The 18915-nt window shown below is 33.8% G+C and overlaps 2 protein-coding genes and 1 non-coding gene across 8 annotated transcripts; 2 read left to right on the top strand and 1 right to left on the bottom strand.

The window, feature by feature from the left end:
• The first annotated feature begins 3882 nt into the window (after positions 1 to 3882).
• Positions 3883 to 9688, top strand: LOC7469587 (uncharacterized). Of its 6 annotated transcripts, none has more exons than XM_052454719.1 (9): positions 3885 to 4049; positions 4230 to 4373; positions 5663 to 5780; positions 5914 to 6020; positions 6295 to 7371; positions 8445 to 8482; positions 8566 to 8757; positions 9003 to 9090; positions 9391 to 9688. In XM_052454719.1, exons 1-8 carry the CDS (start codon positions 3924 to 3926, stop codon positions 9046 to 9048), a joined length of 1848 nt encoding a protein of 615 aa, XP_052310679.1. In that variant the 5' UTR covers positions 3885 to 3923; the 3' UTR covers positions 9049 to 9090; positions 9391 to 9688. The 6 variants fall into 6 exon arrangements, 3 of the variants coding, with proteins under 3 accessions (XP_052310679.1, XP_052310678.1, XP_024461678.1); XM_052454718.1 differs by having other exon boundaries at positions 9385 to 9688; XR_008059742.1 differs by having other exon boundaries at positions 3886 to 4049; positions 8566 to 8770.
• A 4615-nt stretch (positions 9689 to 14303) lies between these two features.
• LOC7491759 (serine/threonine-protein kinase-like protein ACR4) lies at positions 14304 to 17951 on the top strand. Its single transcript, XM_002309771.4, has one exon. The coding sequence runs from the start codon at positions 15031 to 15033 to the stop codon at positions 17797 to 17799; it is 2769 nt and encodes a 922-aa protein (XP_002309807.3). The 5' UTR covers positions 14304 to 15030; the 3' UTR covers positions 17800 to 17951.
• A 689-nt stretch (positions 17952 to 18640) lies between these two features.
• TRNAT-UGU (transfer RNA threonine (anticodon UGU)) lies at positions 18641 to 18712 on the bottom strand. The gene has a single exon. It is a non-coding gene; the product is annotated as a tRNA-Thr (tRNA).
• Between the last annotated feature and the right edge of the window lie 203 nt (positions 18713 to 18915).

Here is an 18915-nt window from a genome sequence, read left to right as displayed (position 1 = left end):
ACAAATGATCTGTTTTATAATTGTACCCTCTTTTTTTTTTATGTATAATTTTTTTTTATGAGTTGTGCCCTTCAACTCAGTGGGTGGAGACAGAGACAGGGGCTGGCAGGGACCCCGGCCTGTGCAGAATTCTTTTTTCCAGCCTTTTTTTTTTAACAATTTATAATTTTAACCTTAAAACTAGTAAAATTTATATCTTAGTCCCTCTAGAAAGATTTTTCTAATTCCCCCCCCTAACTGAATTTTTATTTTTTCATTATATCGCTAGCCAGTAACCTTTGAGTTGTTGACTAAAAATGAATTTTGGGCATTATTATCTGTCGTGTAGTTAGGAAAAACATAACTTGTTTGACATTAAGCAAGCAAAATGAACTGGAAACATGGATATAATCAATAACTTCACGTGTCATTTCCCATAATTTTCGATGTCAAGATCTGAAACTTGCCCTTGAATTAAGTCCAAGAAAAGGGTTTGCTTGTTTAGACGCCTAGCTTCATTTTATATTTTAAAAGTATTTAAAAAAAATATATAAATTTTTTTATTTATGGATTAACAAAATATAATGTTAATTGAGACTGAAGAGTGGTGTCGTCATGTGTGCAACTTGTGAATAGATCCTGTCGTTTCCTGATCAATTTAGAATCTAATCATTAACATAGAGTAGTTGACTAAGCTACTAAGATGCTCCAGAGAGAAGGGACAACTGTAGTCATTGTAAGAATTTTAATTGCAAGTAGCCATAGACATTGGAGACATACCTGTCTCCATCCCTTAATGAGCTGGCCGGCTTCACTTTCCCACATTTGCATAGAAAAAAAGTCCACAACTTTTCTCGCCGTTGCTCTTCCTCGATCATGCTCCCACGCTTCAAAGCGGCGAGAAATATGTCAACCTCCAGCTAGCTTCCATGCTCTCTTTTGACCGATAACTCAGAATTGACAGATAAAAGCAGTGCCGAGCTAGCCAAACATATGCAGCAAGATTAACGACAGTTTATTTTTATATTTTAAAAGTGTTTTTAAAAATATATAATTTTTTTATTTTTAAAAAATTATTTTGATAGATTAATGTTAAAAATTAATATATTAAAATAATTTTAAAAAATAAAAATATATTATTTCAATATATTTTTAAATAAAAAATATTTTAAAAATTAACCCTATCCACCGGTAAATACACTCGAAACTCGAAACTCGAAAGTCGAAGCCTCACATGCAACCAATGTAAGAGGTCATGTCAAGACAGCAGAAGACATGCCATAGGGAGCCTAACAAGTGATAAAATAGGGCATCGGAAGCTGCAGAGTGACAAGATTGTGAGGAAAAGATTCATCCAAATTCCAGGTTCGGAGCCATCCGAAGAATATATTTATCAACATATCTAAATATATATATATAAAAATTTAATAAAAAAATTAATTTTAAAATTTAAAAGAATGAGATTCAACCGCATTTTCAAATAGTTTTTGAATTTTAATCCAAACAAGGATGTGAGGGGTTCGTTCAAATGAGGTATCTGAAAGTGTTGTCATAATTATTTTTCAAATGTTTTTTACTTAGAAATATATCAAAATAATATTTTTAAAAAAAATTATTTTCGATATCAACACATCAAAACGACTCGAAAACATAAAAAAAGCTAATTTTAAACCAAAAAAAAACTAAAATCATGAAACACGGATTGCACCACAACCCCAAACAATCCCAAATTAAGCTGCATTTATATAGATAGCATTTGAGAGCGTAATAGCAGTTGATTTTTCATGCTTGAAAATATATTAAAATAATATTTTTTTTATTTTTTTAAAATAATTTTTAATATTAGCACGTCAAAACGATTCAAGAATATAAAAAATAAATTTTAAATAAAAAATAATTTAAATTTTAATGAAACATTGTGTGAAAAATAATTCCAAACAGCATCTTACAAGATGCGTTGCATGGGTTCAAAGTCATTTTAAGTTTATGTTTATTTATAAAGTGCATCGTATGATCATATAAACAAACATTCTCTAAATAAATATAAATATAAAAAAATATGATATTTACTGTCACGTATAGGAAAAATATAAGCAAGAGAAAAAAATCATGTCTGGACTCATAAAAGCATTTTCTCTTTTCAAAATTAATTTTTAAAATTTCCTTTCTAATGTTTACCTCTTTATATATATATATTTCTTTTTTATATTATAAATATTAGTAATTATAACTTAAACACTGTAAAATTTCTTCCATCAGTGAAAAAATTTCTTGGATCACATTGCTCTGATGACCAAGACTTTATGTAGCCTGTCACCAACAAACTTTTCAAACTGGTAATAATGGGCTCCATTATTTTGGATAAGCCCATCCATACCACACCTTAAAACTTTTAAATATAATTAATTATGATCTTTGTGGTTCTCGCAATGCAATTATCCACTCGGATACATCATCCACTCCTCTCATTCTTCCCACACATTTCATGAGGCAAACCAACACACTCCTTGCCAATCTTTCAAGTTTTTGGTATTTTTTTTTAAAGTATTTTTTATATAATTTTTTTATTGCTTTAAATTAATATTTTTTTTGTATTTTTAGATTATTTTGATGTGCTGATGTCAAAAAAAATTTTTAAAAATAAAAAAATATCTTGATAGATTTCCAAGCGAAAAACACTTAGAAAAACTACCGCTACCACATTCTCTTTCATCTTTAGAAAGAACCTCTAATCTAATTATCCTTTGGTGATCTATTTTTCAACATATATCTAATGATTTGAATTGTAAGAATCAACCTGAATTTATCTGTTCCAGGAGGTATTCTCACCTTCTCAAAAACAAAACGATCATGTATATCATTAGAAATTCTGTCAACAACTCCATATTTTTCTCTCTTCACCTCCCATGAGTTCGACCATATAGAGAAATGACATAGATTCACTAAAGCAAAGTGGAAGAAAGGGTAAACAATATCATAATATAATGAACATTGTGACAATTATAGTTATTACACATGGTCTGAAATTTGACTCGATTTAGGATCCAAGTTGTTGGATTGTTGGTCAACTTGTAGGTTATTGGATCAACCAAGTTTATTATTTTTGTTTAAATGATAGTTATTTAAGTTTTTTTTTTAAATTTTTTGGTTTTGACTCCATCACCGAATTAATTTTAATTTTTAATTAGATCTACTATTTTTTATTCATCCTCAATCAATTTAGATCAAAATTAATCAAATTTCAAATTAATTATGGAGTCATTTTAGGTTTTTTAAAAAATATACAAATGGAGTGTGACTTTTTATTTTATCAACTTTTAGAAATGTTTTTGATGAATACACATATTAATTATTAATAGTTAGATATTGCATCAATCAAATAATATCAAACAAGATGATGATTTCTCTTTTCAAATCAAGGTCTTGTTCGAAAGAACAAGAGTTAGCCATTTTTCAAAAAATATTTATATTAGCTCTAGTCGTTGGATCAAAGATTCTGTGGTTGGTAATTTACAAGTAAATAAAATATTTTATAGAAAAGAGAAATTAAAGAAGAAGAAAGAAAAAAAAGTGGTTTAATATATTCCTTTTCCTTTCAAATCCTACAAAATTTTAAGATTTTTTATTTGAATCTGACAAGCAATATACCTCAGCGCCTCAATTTCTTTTTGAACTTTAACTAGATTACAATCAGATACTCCTCTCTCCCATGAAACAACCATGTGGTCTCTCAAAACCACAAATTCTATTGGCCGAACTACATTCCTCAATCCCGAGAAAGGCCACACGCAATCACAATCCCCGTCCATATTATTTAATGTATTCTAGCACACGCAGTATTGTTTCTCGGATTTTCTAAAATACCCAAAATCACTAAAAAAATAATATTTCCTTGGTTTATTGGTTTATTATTAATAAAAAAAAAACCAAGATTTAGAAAACCCATGAAACACGGCATTAGCCGATTCTTCAGCCTTCCCACTTCTCAGCTAGCTAAGCTAACGCAGAAGAAGTTTCTCTCGATTTTTTCTTCACTCTCTCGCCATCTTTCCCGGAAAATCACCGATCAGGTAAATTTGTCACCAAAACACTCTGCTTAGAGACTTCAGCTCGCGCTGTTTTCCTTCTTTATTCTGAATTAAAATTTCTATTTGAGTGATTTCTTCTTAGTTTCAGCACTTTAGCTTCGTAATTTTGTTAAAATATTTTATTATTTTGTAATTGAGACCTTTTTTCTCTTCTAGTTGTAGATGTTAAATAAGGAAGGTGATGGAGGAAAGGAGTATTTTCGCAAACTTTCGAGAAAAGAACTTCAAAGTTTGTGTAAGCAATGTAGCTTGCCTGCTAGAAAATCAAGCTCTGAAATGGTCGAATCACTTGCTTTTTACTTTATGGTAATAATTTTATGAGAAATTTCAATGTCTGTTAATTATTTGCTGTAGTTGTTGAGGATGTAATTAGGAAATTAGGCAATTATTTTTTTTGGGGTTAAATTATCAGCGTGCTTTTTCTTAACTTAATTTCTGTTAATTACATGCCTAATTTTTTCTTAACTTGATTTCTGTTAATTACATGCCTAATTTTGACGCAGCGTATAACAAAAGAAAGAAACAAGCCCTCAAATTATAGCTCTAAACTGTAGAGATAACTCTGGTTTTATAAACTGTAAATAATTCCTAACTCTAAATAACATACAAAACTGATTAAATAGGAGCTAAAACCGACCTAGTTAATGTAACATAAACCAAATAAAATTCTGAAACCTAAGAAAGGAATACAAAAATAATTAGGAAAATAATGAGAATTCTGAAACATCTTTTGGGCCTAATTTCGTCGTGATCTTGATCTTGGCTTGCCCTAGCTGGCCAATCCTATAGGGAAACAGGCTTGTAGAACGCGCTCGCAATATTTCAGTTAGATTCAATTGCTGTATTAAAAGTTATGTCTGTTTTTGTTAGAGATCTTGTTTGACTCGTCCTCACTTCTTCTTGGGATTGGACATTTGATACACGTCCCGCGTCAATTTTGTAGTGTTGTTGTGGAGATTATTTGTGTGTTTTATGAATATTTGGTGTGCTAATTGATATGAGTTCTTTAGGAAGAAAGTTTGAAATAATTACTAGTTTTGTTTGTGTGAGGGAAGTTCATTTTGGTAGAATCTGTTTCATTCTTGAAGAAGTTATCATATTTTTTGTTAGTATGCTTAGAAAATGCTTTCCAAGATTTTTGAACTTATCCATGTGTTTTATATGCCAAATTTGTAGTGTTGTTATTATTCAAAATTATCAGTGTGTTTTATGGATTCTTGGTATGCTGATTGCTATGAGCTCTTCAAGGAGAAACTTTGAAGTAATCACTAGTTTTTGTTAAATAATGAATTTTGGAATTGATTTGATTGATTGTGGTTCATTCTCGAAGAAGCTATCATTTTTTTTTAATATGTTAAAAAATGTTGTGTTACTTTCAACCTTATCTGTGTGTTTTAAATGTACTTGAGGAGGAGGTTGTGAAAATTAGACAAGTTTTAGAATTGTTTTGCTTGTTATGCTAGTGGCTATGAGGGTTTGATTTTTTTTTTCTCTTTTCCCAGACAAGTTTTGAGTTCCACTTTTCTTTTGAGATTAGTTAAAATGTATTTGCTTGTAATAAGTACATTGAAAACTGATGTTTGACATATTTGCAGAGGAAGGGTTTGAATTTGGTATCATCAGGCACAAGCATAGATGGGGTTCAAGATGCTTTACTTCACACATCTTTGATGCCACCAATGCAGCCTAAGCCTGCATTAAATTCTATAAAAGGTTTGTGCCTTTGCAAACCACCAAAATCTGATTCTAATTTCTGTGAATTTAGGATTATATTCTTGGCTGTGAATTGACTTTGTACCGAATTGGTATAGATTCTGATGAAAATTGATCATTATGTCTGTTGCAGATAGCTTTGAACTCACATCTCGTCCTGGAGAGGAGATTTACAAAGGAAATAGAAATTTCAAATCCAATAATTTGGAAAGTTTTATTGGCCCTGGAGCTTATAATAAGGTTTGTTTCTTTTTATCGATGTATTCTTTTTGGCTGAATGTGTTTATGAAGATTTGAATGATTGAAATGCTTCCAAATAGACCATGCATGATGCATATATCTCCTTTTTTATTGATTCAGAATGTCTTAAAAGCTGCTTGTGTTAGTCAACACGAGAGTTGGTAGAGGGTGATATTAAAGGAATCTGTTGATTTTTATACCTTTTATCCGCATTATAGGTGCTGCAACATCCGAACTCCTACTTGTTAATTATATTTTCACTATGTATCAACAGGAAAGCTTTGGTGGCTTAATTAGTAATTTCCAAGAGGTATCTCCATCTCAGTTTTTTTCTCAATACGCTGGGAGTCATGTCAACTTTAAGAAGCCATTAAGCCTTGGTGGCAGGGTAGAAGATTCACCCCAATTTCATGGTAGAGACATAAATACTGTAGCCTGTTCTAAAGAGATTGGCCTTCCTTCTATTATAACTACTGCAAATGTTCCGGCATCTTTTGAATTTCATGTCAGTTCAGAAGAGGGGATCAAACTTTGTGTTGATTTGAATTCAAGCCCATTAGAGTGGATTAAGAAATATAAAAATCAGGTTTCGTTGTGCGACAATGTGGTTAATACAAAGTCTCGAAGTCTTTATGAAGAGCTTGGGTGTATTGGAGAGAGTAATAAAAAACTGAAAAGTTCTGTACTTCAGAATATTGATTCTGGCAAAAATAGGGATGACTCTGTGCAAGCTGAACCTTCTCCGAGTTCAGTTGGAGAAAAAAATAGTCATGTGAGGAATGGTCATCCAGATGGAGGTGATAATTCCCTAATCTCATCACCTGTAATACCATGCAGTGTAGCTGTCGATGTTTCCTTGTACTTAAAGGAGGATCCAGGACTTGCCTCAGCCAAACCCAGTTCTGATGGGCAGAATCACAAAAATTTGAACACTGAATCCTGTAGTGAAAAGGAGTGCATAGCTGCCCCTGACTCAGATATTACTGATACTCCATTAGAAAAGACAGCCTGCAATTTTGCTGTCAACTCCATATCCAATGGTTCCGTAGATCATATTGCATTGATGCATCAGAGTTCAAAGTGGGATGATGAAGTCTGTGAGAATTCAACCCAGCAGAACAGTTGTAATCTTGAGAATGCTAGTGTTGTATTTCCTGGGTGCTTTATGGAGATGCAGTTATCAGAAACTGGGAATTATCACAAAGATGCATCATGTTTACCTCATAAAAATGGCGAATTCTTGGATCCATATGATTCAAAGCACAATAGAGGATCTGAGCAAGATGGATTAGCCAACTCAAGTGAGAATGATCATTGCAAGAACCAGGTGCCCACATGCTCCGAAGAGCAGGTCATAGCTTTTCTCCTCTACTTTACTCGAACGTACATTGTTGCATTTGCATGGTTTTTCTATTCTTCTACATCTAGATTTTAAAGTGTGGCATCTGGCTATGTCCTGTGTCCTGAATGTCTTCCCACTTTCCTCATATTAGACCATGGAGATCCAAGGTAAATCACAAGGCAATGTACTAGGCTGAAGTTATTCCAAATTATCAAAAATTTACGGGTGAGAGTTTCATCTTGCCCCATTATCTAAACTAAAATAATGTTGTCACTCTATCCACCAAAATGGTTTTGCAGCCCCTCTATCTACCAAAATAAAAAAGTTTTGCAATATCTCATCCTGTGATTTTGATGATCTTAGATGATCCTTGGGTTAAGTTCTGACTAATTCAAATATGTCAGTGAATGTTCCAAAGCTATTCTGTAGAATGGCTTTAGTTCTGACTTGTGCTATACGAGTTGTCCACATCTACTATTTTGATGGACAGTTCATTCATTGTAATCCTAATTGTGGGGTGCTCTATATCAGCTAAATATTAGCATTTGCCCCTGAGATCATGGTTCAGATGATTTGTTGCTTCTATCTGACATGTTTTTGCTTTAATTTTGTTGGTGTTTGTTGCTTGAAGAACTGAATTAGAGGTAGTTTTATGTGTTCTGCGATGCAAATTTCCCCCTGTTTTGTTGACAGAACTGCAAGTTTTGAACTGTCAATTAGCAATTATCCTCTGATTTATATCGTGAGATTCACAAATTTTAAACAGAAGACAGTTTGTATATCGACTACTCTAAGTCTCTCATGGCTGGTCTCTTTGTATAAGTTGATTACTTGGGCAAAAATCTTCCTGTCCCTATCATGCATTCATCTTATGTGCTGCAACAACATGCAAAAGAAGGAATCCATAAGTTGACTGCTATATGGAAGCTTATTGAAACATTTTTGTTTGTTAAAATGCAAAATTCTAATTCTTCTTATCTGATTCTAAAACTTTTGTGGTAAGATATCCACATCTATTTTTGGTTTCTGCCAAGTATACCTAGTGAACCTAATGTGTTAGAACCACATTCAACCTTTTGCAGGAATGGAGCAATGCTATCAATGGCAGGGAGAGTTCAGTGTAATTTATTATTCTTGTAAAGTCTAATTTTCTACTTTTTATTTATGCTGTTATCTGATTTTATGCAAATCTGCCTCTTTCAGATGCTCGCAGGTTGATGACTCAGTTGATAAGACTTCTTTAAAGTCTGGTGTTATCAAATCAAGTGAAGAACTCCTTAGAAAGAGGCCACATATATATAGAGTGAGTCAGAATGGCCGTCGCAAAAGCGACACGATAATTTTGAGAAGCACAAGGCGTTCTGCTGGAAAGGTCCTTCCTAGAAGATCCATGAGGCTAGTCTCTAAGGTTCTCTCTCAATGCATTACTTTGGCCATACTACTAATTATCACAGATGGATACCTCGTTGAAGTGGATAACTAATCTTGACTTGGGCCATACAACTACCTGGTCGACCATGACCTGTATTGGCATCAGAGTGGCTAGTTTTCACATCTTATGTTCTAACCTTTTGCCTTTTCATTTCCCTTGACATATCTGTGAATCCTTGCTTTTCTTGTTTTCTTTCTTTTGGTTTCAGTGATTTCACGTTCTACATGCTGCCTGCATCAGAACAATTGGATTGATATTATTGTCTGGCTGTTTCCAAATTTAGGGTACAGTTTATGGTAAGTACAACACCCTTTTAACTACTACTTTCCTTGGGCGGGAAACATACCGACTGTCCCTTTACTTTCTGTGATGTTTAAAATGATGCATGTCTCTATTGACTATTGTTAAGCAGTCTTTAGATAGAATCACGTTTAGAGTTATAAAAGGGAGTCATAATATACGCTATATAACTGGCTATGATGGTTGGCTTTATTCATTCAATACATACGCACATGCCATCCATACATGCAGATATGTATGGCGATAATTGACTTTATAGCTGTCTTAATGCCCATCTTACTTTCATTAAGTTGCAGATTCTACATTTTTTGGAGATCAGTTCATACACGAAAGAAAACTACAACGCATTCTTCAAGGTAGTTAAAGCCTTATAATTTTTCTTCTGCCACACAGCAGTCACAAAAGCAATCTGATTACGGAATTTCATGGTAATTCGGTAGATATCAAATTGTTGTTTTTTTTGTTATAAATTATCTGTACCATATTTTTTTTTTTACTGAATGGATTTGTATATTTTCGGAATTTTCTACTTCTGATTCTTTTATGAATTTCTTAAACAAAATATTCTTGGAATATTATTCATCTTTGCCTTGATTTTTAAGTGTTGTAAATCCATGTGTATTGCGTCTTACCAAAGAATTGATCCGATGCAAGTGGAGCATCTAATAGAAAGTCACAAAATATCCAGTTAATAGCCAATAATTCACAGATCATGTTCAGGTAATACTATCTTGTTTGAACTGAAACCAGTTGCAGTGTTACAATACTCGCTGCAGAGACAAAACAACGAAAGCCCTCTCACTCCCTTCTCTTCCTACTTATGTAGCGTCAGCTGCTGAAAACCCTCCCCATTTTCATCCAGACGCTCTGCCATATTGCAATTACCATTCTGCAATCTCAAGGGATTTTTTTTTGTTTGTTAAAAAGGTTTTTTCCTCTTCAACTTTCAGAATTCGAATCGAATTTATTTCTCAGAATGCACCTAGCTAATATTGGGAATGCATCTAGCTAATATTGGAGGTGATTTTTTAAGGTCGTTTTAGTTAACGTGCAAATTGGCTCGAAGATACTTATTATTGGAGAGAAAATCATTCTGCTTAAATATTACTTCTTCTGCATGATGACCATTTGCAAACCTAGTTGGTTAAGGCAGGTTGTTCAAGCTGCCAGTTGAAGCACGAGTTTTGAAGGTAGAACTTTCAACTTGGATTTTCCAGGTTGGGGCTTCCCTGAAGATCCAATGGGCTTTCGCTATAGAAAAAACATGACGTTCAACAAAGGTAAAGTTTTGAGATTTCTCGAGTTGAAAGTTAGCTCCTCTGAGTACTTGACTTTCTCTTATCTAAAATTATTTTATATTAGAATCAGTTCCACCAGATCCTTAGATTCTCATTAAATGTTGTCTAAATATTTTAATAATGGATTATTAAGGGGAAAAAAGATTGTCCATGGAGTCCAAAACATAGGGGAATTAAGCTTCCAAACCCCAAAAACTAATTGAGACAGTTGTCCCGTGTTTATTGTCATCGTGCTCTGCAACAAGCTAGTAGCTTTGTGCCCTAACTATCGACAATTAGGTATCCCATCTTTCAAAGCTATTCAATTCGATTCTCCTATCTAAAACCATCACAAATTTTTAACATGTCAAGTTCTCTTCAAAACAATGTTGTTAATTGCCTAAATACAACTTCAAGTCAGGTTAAGAAGGTTCACTTCTTTCTTTAACTTTATAGATCCAAACCTTAGAGCTAGTATTCATGGAAATTTATTAAATTTATATGAATATACCAAGTCAATGTTAGGTCACACATTTAAGATAATCTAGAGAGAGATTTAGTCTTAGATGACCTGAAATATTTTCGAATAAAAATTACATAAACACAAGTTTTAGACAAAAAAGAGGGGAGGCAATTAATTTTCTAATGGGCGGCTGGTGAGAGGACAAATTAAATAAAGTGATTTTAAAGATCTAATTGAGAATTGGCTGCTACTTTATAGACTAACTAATATATGTGTTTATTTTGCAAAAAAAATATTTTTTTTCTAATTTTTTTGTGTTTATTTTTTGTAAAATATTTTATATAACTAATCAACATAAAATATTTTATGGTCAGTTTATAAACTTAGATTATGCATAAAGTATTTCTTGTATAAGTAATTCACTCATAATATCATATAAATATTTCAAATATAATGAAGATAATATTATCATTATATATTATCGCAATCACCATTTTCACCTTTCTACCACCATAATACATCATCATTTTATATTTTTTAAGTGATTACTTACTAAAATTTTTAATGTAAAATATTTTGCAAAACAAACGTACAGAATATTTTTCAGCACCTACTTTATTTATGCATGGAGTTATACATTTCTTCTTCCTTGCATTTAAATATTGATATACAGAATCAAAATAGAAAAGGCAAAAAATGGGAACTTATGAAGACTAGATATAGATTATGACCTGAAGTTTCTTAGCTAGTGTGACTACTACTGACTACGTTTTTTTATCATATTAATGATTCATGACATAAAATTATAAAGATTCTAACAAACAATTAATGAAAAAGAAAAGACATATAGATCTGTATATCTGTTTTAAAATCGTAAACATGTGTTGTTTTCTTTCTTTCTTCTTGGACTGCCTACTTCTTTAATTTATATATGTAATTGTGGGGCTCAAGTTGGATATATAACCTATTATTCAATTTAACAACTCTCAAGTTCACATTCACAAGTCTTTGAGGTGATTTTATTTTGTAATATACAATTTCTTGGTTGCTTCATTCTTCACATCCATTCTTCTCTTGGGGTCACACAGATTCCTGATATCCCAGCCAACTAGGATTTGCTTCAAGTTTGCTGGATTCTGGCTTATGTTATTTGATCCACCCAACAAAATTAAATATTCTAATATGAAATAATCATAAGTGCTTGAGAAATATACTCTGATACACGAAAATAGAGGAAGCATGGAGACAAAAGAGAAGCATTTATTAAAATTACTAAACCTGGCCAAGTTTGACCAAGGTAAGGTTTGAGTTACGAATTCAAGGTTCGAGTTACAGATTCATGGATTAATATAAAAAAAGAAGTTAAAAGGTCAAAATAATATAAATTTAAAAAAAATAAAAAAAAAATCAACATATTTTTAACTGGATTGCAAGTAAATCGAGACTTTCCCTTATTTATTGTGAAACCAACTTGGTTTAGATCTTTGAATCAACAAGGTTTTGTATTAAGCTATGAGGTAACCATGGTAAAATTGGAGCTAAACTTTTATTTTTTTGGATATTTATTTATTTATTTTAGACTTAATTGAATGTGACTAAGTTTGTCTTTTAATGAATCTAAAAAAAAAGATTTGTATTTTAATTAATAGAAAATGGGTTTTTATTTTAATCCTTAATTGTCATGTGGAAACTTTGAATCTTCGTAGACATCAAACTCAAAATCAAAGCAGAAAAGCTTAAACCACCAAAATAAGACAAGAATTAGAGCAAAGATACGAGTTATTAGGTGTTCATTTTTGTTCTTCATGGAACTGCAAAAATTGGCTGGCCCCCCTACCTTAATTTGATGGTATCATGCCAAATCCCCATGTTACGCTCCTTGCATATCCCTTGAAATCGGGACTTATTTTTACGTTGGTTATTATGGATTTGTCTTATATGCTAATTTAATTTGAACATCACCGACTACTTTCAAACATATAGTTATCTCGGCTCAGCAAGTTTACCTTTACCTGATGCCTATCTGGCTGAGACTTTACTCTTTTTAGGGTTTTATATTGAATTGTTTGGAAGTTGACGTAGTCAAATCTAAGTAATTTAATGGGTTAACATGTAATTTAGTACTTGAATGAGACTCGGTCAGCATGTTTTTTATAATAAATACAAAGTCATTTTGTTTTTTTTTTTAATATTTAAAATAATATTGTATTTAAAAAAAATAAAAATAAACCAAGGTTCACCTTCGCCTGGGATTGATAAGAAGAAGAGGAGGAGGAAATTACTATTTGTAATTTGTGATTGTTATTTTTCTCCATCTTCATTCATTTAAGAGGAAACATGGGTACATGAGCCATCCAGCTAACTATTTTTGTTTTTTTACCTAACCTTCCTAATTTAGGCAATAATCTCTAAACTTTATCTGATGATCTAAACTAGTATGTAACAACTACACATTTATATCATGACATTCTTTGAGAGTGTGGTTATACTTTATTTTTTTAATTTTTATTTTATTTTTTTAGTTTTAAATTAATATTTTTAGTGTTTTTTATTTTATTTTGATGTATTGATGTTAAAAAATATATATATATTATTTTAATATATATCTTAAAATAAAAAACATTTTAAAAATTATTCTTCATTACAATCTCAAACACAACATAGATACCATATCCAATCTAAGAATTGACTTAGAAAATGATCTAGTTAACAAGTTAATTCCCGGGTCATTAGATGAATTATTTTTACTAAAATAATATTATTTGTTTTTGTTTTTTTTTTGTTTTTTTATATTGACAAAGTCGAGCCAATTGAATTATTAAAAACTAAACTAAATCAATCAAATCTTATGAATTAATATCTAGACCGACTCAACTACAAATCCGGGTTGAACAAGACTCCTGGTCTTAGGTCACTGCAGGGGCCGGCTTTAACAATGATAGTCATTAATGGGACTTTCTCGACCAACTTTTTCTAAACTTAGTTTTCATTAACTTTATTGCTATACAATAAGAAATTAATTACTTTGTACGTCACTCTATCACGGTAAGCATATGGAATATATATGAACTTGAAACTTCAGCTGTGAATTATCAGCTTCACCCCTAATTAAACTAGTCATTAAAAAAAAAAAACAGAGTTTAAGCAGCCATTAATAGCATTTATGGAAATTCTCTTGGAGGATGCTAATTATAGTGAATTCTCTTCTTACATGTCAAGACAAATAAGTTTTGCAACTCAGTATATTTATGGCAGACCAAAGACATGCATGAGAACAAACAAATGACAGTTTCACTCGAGAAGCTAGAAAGAGTAAAAAAGGGCTCAAAAAGAAGAAGAAAAGGAAAGCTTGAAAGAACTGTAAGAGTGTAGTGAACAAGGCATGAAAAGGATCAATTAGCATTAAATGCTTCATTTATTGTCTTCACCTACACCTGTCCATATTGAGAAGCTACAGTTTTATGGACATTTATGACTCTCCCTCCCTCCCTCCCTCTCTTCTCTTGCCTGAAACAACACTCCTGCTACCACCATCAACAGACTCACCCCACTTAAAGTTTTCTCTTCAAGCATTACTAACCTTTTTTCAGTTGGCCACATGCAAAAGAGAGACTTTTTTTTTTTTACCAAAATGAGGTGGGGTTGAAGTTATACTTGAAAGCAGCTGAGTGTTGGCTCTAAATGTGATCTAATGCAAGTTTGTTGATCCGAAACATGCAAAAGTCTGTCTTCCAGTTAAAGGGTAAGTTATTTTTTGAAACAGGAAGGTGTAAAGATCAAAAGCTGCTCAAGTTCTTGGATTTTCAGTATAAGGTGTTGTGTTTATGAGATTGTAGTTGTTTCAAGATAGCAAGTTTTTTAATCTGGGTTTTGGTTGAACATCAGTAGCTTCGAGTATGTTTGCAATGTTCGTCACATTTTCTTCTCCTTTGTTGCTTATGGATGAGGGTTGTGTGTTGTGGTGTTTGGATGCAAAATATGGTGTTTAGGTGTCGTTCTTGACAGGTTTTTTCACTTCATGCTGGTTACTGTTGAACACTGACAGATATCAGAATTTCACATCATGTTTTAAGAGGCTAACATGCAAGTCATAATCAAGGTGAAGTCCTCGTCTACCTATAGTGCAGGTGGTTAACCATCAAAACATAAAGTAGGTGCCATTTCATATCTTTGTATCTTGGGGTTTGGCTTGTTTGATGAGGAATTCGAGCTATTCTGTTAGAGATTTTTTTATCAGGGTCTTGATGATCGGCAAATGGAATGGTGGATATTTGGTTCATTTTGTGGTTCTATCAGATTTATGGTGGCTAGTCTCAGGTTTAGGCTCCATGTCTTCCATTGCCATTTCTTATGGTGAGAATGGTCCTGTCTTTTGTGGTCTAAAATCAGATGGGTCTCATCTTGTGAATTGTTATGGTTCAAATTCAGCTATAATCTATGGAACTCCAGCTCATTTCCATTTTATTGGTCTAACTGCTGGAGATGGCTTTGTTTGTGGGCTTCTGTTGGAATCTAACCAACCGTATTGTTGGGGAAGTAGTGGCTATCTTCGACCAGGTGTGCCTCGGCCTATGATGGAAGAGGCCGAGTATGTAGAAATCAGTGCTGGCGATTACCATTTATGTGGTTTGAGAAAGCCTTCAACAGGCAGGAGTAGAAACCTTTCCCTTATTGATTGTTGGGGTTACAACATGACAAGGAACCATGTGTTTGATGGGCAGATTCAATCAATCTCAGCTGGTTCTGAGTTCAACTGTGGATTGTTTTCGGAGAATAGGACTGTTTTCTGTTGGGGTGATGAGGCTAATAGTCGTGTAATCAGCTTGATTCCTCAAGAAATGAGGTTTCAAAAGATTGCCGCTGGTGGATATCATGTTTGTGGGATTTTAGAGGGGGTGAATTCAAGAGCCTTCTGTTGGGGAAGGAGCCTGGGCCTTGAAGAAGAGATTTCTGTCATATCAGCAGCATATTTGAACCAAGGAAATGTTGATTTTCCTCCTAGTGATCCTATGTTGTCTGTCGTGGGAGGAAAGTTCCATGCTTGTGGAATCAAGAGCTATGACCGCGAGGTGATTTGTTGGGGCTATATTGTAAAGCGAAGCACTCCAACCCCGTCTGCCATTAAGGTCTATGAAATCGCTGCTGGAAATTACTTCACTTGTGGAATTCTCGCCGAGAAATCCCTCTTACCTGTTTGTTGGGGTCTTGAGTTCCCTAGCTCTCTTCCCCTAGCTGTTTCGCCTGGACTCTGTGAAACTACTCCTTGTCCTCCTGGTTCCTATGAATTTTTCGATGCTAATCCACCTTGCAAGTCTCCAGACTCTCATGCTTGTTTGCCTTGCAGTAATGGTTGCCCTGCTGAAATGTACCAGAAAATGGAATGTACTTTGAAATCAGATCGTCAGTGTGATTATAATTGTTCAAGTTGCTATTCAGCAGAATGCTTCTCAAACTGTTCTTCCTTATATTCCAATAATGCTAAAGGAAAGAACAGGTTTTGGTCATTGGAATTGCCGGTTGTTATTGCAGAGATTGGCCTTGCTGTGTTCTTGGTGATTGTTGTAACAACAACTGCTATTTTGTATGTTCACTATAGGCTGAGGAACTGTCAATGCTCGGCAAAACAATTGAAGCCCAAGAAAAACAACGGCGGCGGTACTTCAGTTTCTAAAGATAACGGGAAGATCCGTACTGACATGGATGAGATTAAGTTAAGGAGGGCAAGGATGTTCACTTATGAGGAACTTGAGGGGGCCACCAGCGGATTCAAGGAAGAATCCATAGTGGGAAAGGGAAGTTTCTCATGTGTTTATAAGGGGGTATTAAAGAATGGGACAGTTGTTGCGGTTAAAAAGGCTATTGTGTGTACTGATAAGCAGAAAAACTCCAAAGAATTCCACACTGAGCTAGATCTGCTATCAAGGTTAAACCATGCTCATTTACTCAACCTGCTTGGCTATTGTGAAGAGGGTGGAGAAAGGCTTCTGGTTTACGAATTCATGGCTCATGGATCCTTGTACCAGCATCTTCATGGGAAGAACCCTGCCTTAATAGAGCAATTGGATTGGGTTCGAAGGGTTACCATTGCAGTCCAAGCAGCTAGGGGAATCGAATACTTGCATGGTTATGCTTGTCCACCTGTAATTCATCGAGACATCAAATCTTCAAACATTCTCATTGATGAAGAACACAATGCCAGGGTGTCTGATTTTGGCCTTTCTTTGTTGGGACCAGCTGATAGTAGTTCGCCGTTGGCTGAGCTTCCTGCAGGAACTCTTGGCTATCTTGATCCTGAGTACTACAGGCTTCACTACCTCACAACCAAATCCGATGTTTATAGCTTTGGCGTGTTGCTCTTAGAAATCCTCAGTAGCAGAAAGGCCATAGATATGCAATACGAAGAAGGAAATATAGTTGAATGGGCAGTTCCTCTGATCAAAGCAGGAGATATATCAGCCATATTGGACCCAGCGTTGAAGCCTCCATCTGATCCCGAAGCTTTGAAAAGGATTGCAAATGTAGCTTGCAAGTGTGTTAGAATGAGGGGGAAGGAAAGGCCATCCATGGATAAAGTAACAACAGCTTTAGAACGTGCCCTTGCACAGTTGATGGGCAGCCCATGCAATGACCAACCAATATTGCCGACCGAAGTTGTTCTTGGAAGCAGTAGAATGCATAAGAAATCCTCCCAGAGGTCTTCAAACCAATCAGCAGTCTCAGAAACTGATGTCGTCGAAGGCGAAGACCAAAGGATCGAGTTTCGAGCACCTTCATGGATAACTTTTCCAAGCGTTACTTCCTCCCAAGGGAGAAAGTCATCAGCCTCGGATGCAGATGTCGATGGTAAATCCTCAGCAAGAAATTTAGGCTATGTTGCAAGTGTAGGGGATGCGCTGAGGAGCTTGGAGGAAGAGATTGGACCTGCCTCACCTCAAGAAAGATTGTTCTTGCAGCATAACTTCTGAAACATTTTGAATTCTTGGTTGTGATTTGTTGGGTTTGCATCTGGCTTCTTGTTGAATGAAAATGTGTTAACAAAAAAAAAAAAATTAACATCTGTAATAGTAGTGCTAACATTAGCATTACTACATTCTATCACAATCATAGATTTAAAAGATATTTAAAAAAAAATCCTGAGGGGTGCAGCTTAACTGGTGAGGTCTTGGGTTTACTTCTTAGAAGTCACCAGTTCGAATCTCACTAATCTTAGGGCCACTGGAAACTTACATGGTCATTAACTTCATGGTCCGTGAGATTAGTTGAGGTGCGCGCAAACTGGTCCGGATACCCATGTTAATTTAAAAAGAATATTTAAAAGTGGTTTGATAATCAATTATAAATTTATTTAAGAAAAAAATATAAATTTATAGTTTTTTTTTAATTTAATTTTTAAATCATAATCATAAAAGTTGTGCAATGCTTAACACAACAACTATACTAGCATGGCAATCACTTTGTTGTGGTGTAACTTTCAGCTGGCAATTTATGCATTCAATTCGAGCAATGAGGTAGTTCACTTCATAAATTTGGACCCATGATTTCCATTAGTCTGCATTATTTTTTTAATTTGATGTTGACCAATCAGAGATTATAAAAATATTATTGTTACATTGGGTTTGAAAACTGACTTGAAAAGGAGTTTGAGTTATTATGTCAGCTCAAATTAATTATTTTTATTAAAAAAATTAGTTTTTTTTTTAAATTTTTGTTGTTGACATTGGATGGTGAAATGAAAAGAAGCTAAGGAGAAAAAAAAAAAAAATATATATATATATATATATATATGAAAAAATTAAAAACCAAAAATGCCCCCACGCAGGATCGAACTACGGACCTTCAGTTTACAAGACTGACGCTCTACCACTGAGCTATAGGGGCTTTTCGGGTACAGGTTGTAAAACTATATTTACTAATCATCAGATTAAAAAGGAGCGTTAACCGGGTGGCTTCTTATTAAAGGTGTAAAAAATGCAGATGTTTATTTATAGTAATGCATTTGATGATATAAACTCTGGCCATGGAAGTTTTGTAATAGTAGAGTATGTTATTGACCCAGTCGAGATCACAGCAACCATGCGGCG

Source organism: Populus trichocarpa, chromosome 7 (assembly GCF_000002775.5).
Source record: "Populus trichocarpa isolate Nisqually-1 chromosome 7, P.trichocarpa_v4.1, whole genome shotgun sequence".
NCBI lineage: Eukaryota > Viridiplantae > Streptophyta > Magnoliopsida > Malpighiales > Salicaceae > Populus > Populus trichocarpa.
Note: the sequence above shows the minus strand (reverse complement) of the source record. Positions and strands in the feature narration are given on the sequence as shown.

What these genes read in the sequence shown, in the direction of transcription:
- LOC7469587 (XM_052454719.1), top strand. Translation starts at nt 3,924, where the DNA reads ATGAAACACGGCATTAGCCGATTCTTCAGCCTTCCCACTTCTCAGCTA. An exon ending in CACTTGCTTTTTACTTTATG is followed by an intron (nt 4,374 to 5,662) that starts GTAATAATTTTA and finishes ACATATTTGCAG; the next exon opens with AGGAAGGGTTTGAATTTGGT. An exon ending in CTTCCTAGAAGATCCATGAG is followed by an intron (nt 8,758 to 9,002) that starts GCTAGTCTCTAA and finishes TTTTGGTTTCAG; the next exon opens with TGATTTCACGTTCTACATGC.
- LOC7491759 (XM_002309771.4), top strand. Translation starts at nt 15,031, where the DNA reads ATGAGGAATTCGAGCTATTCTGTTAGAGATTTTTTTATCAGGGTCTTG.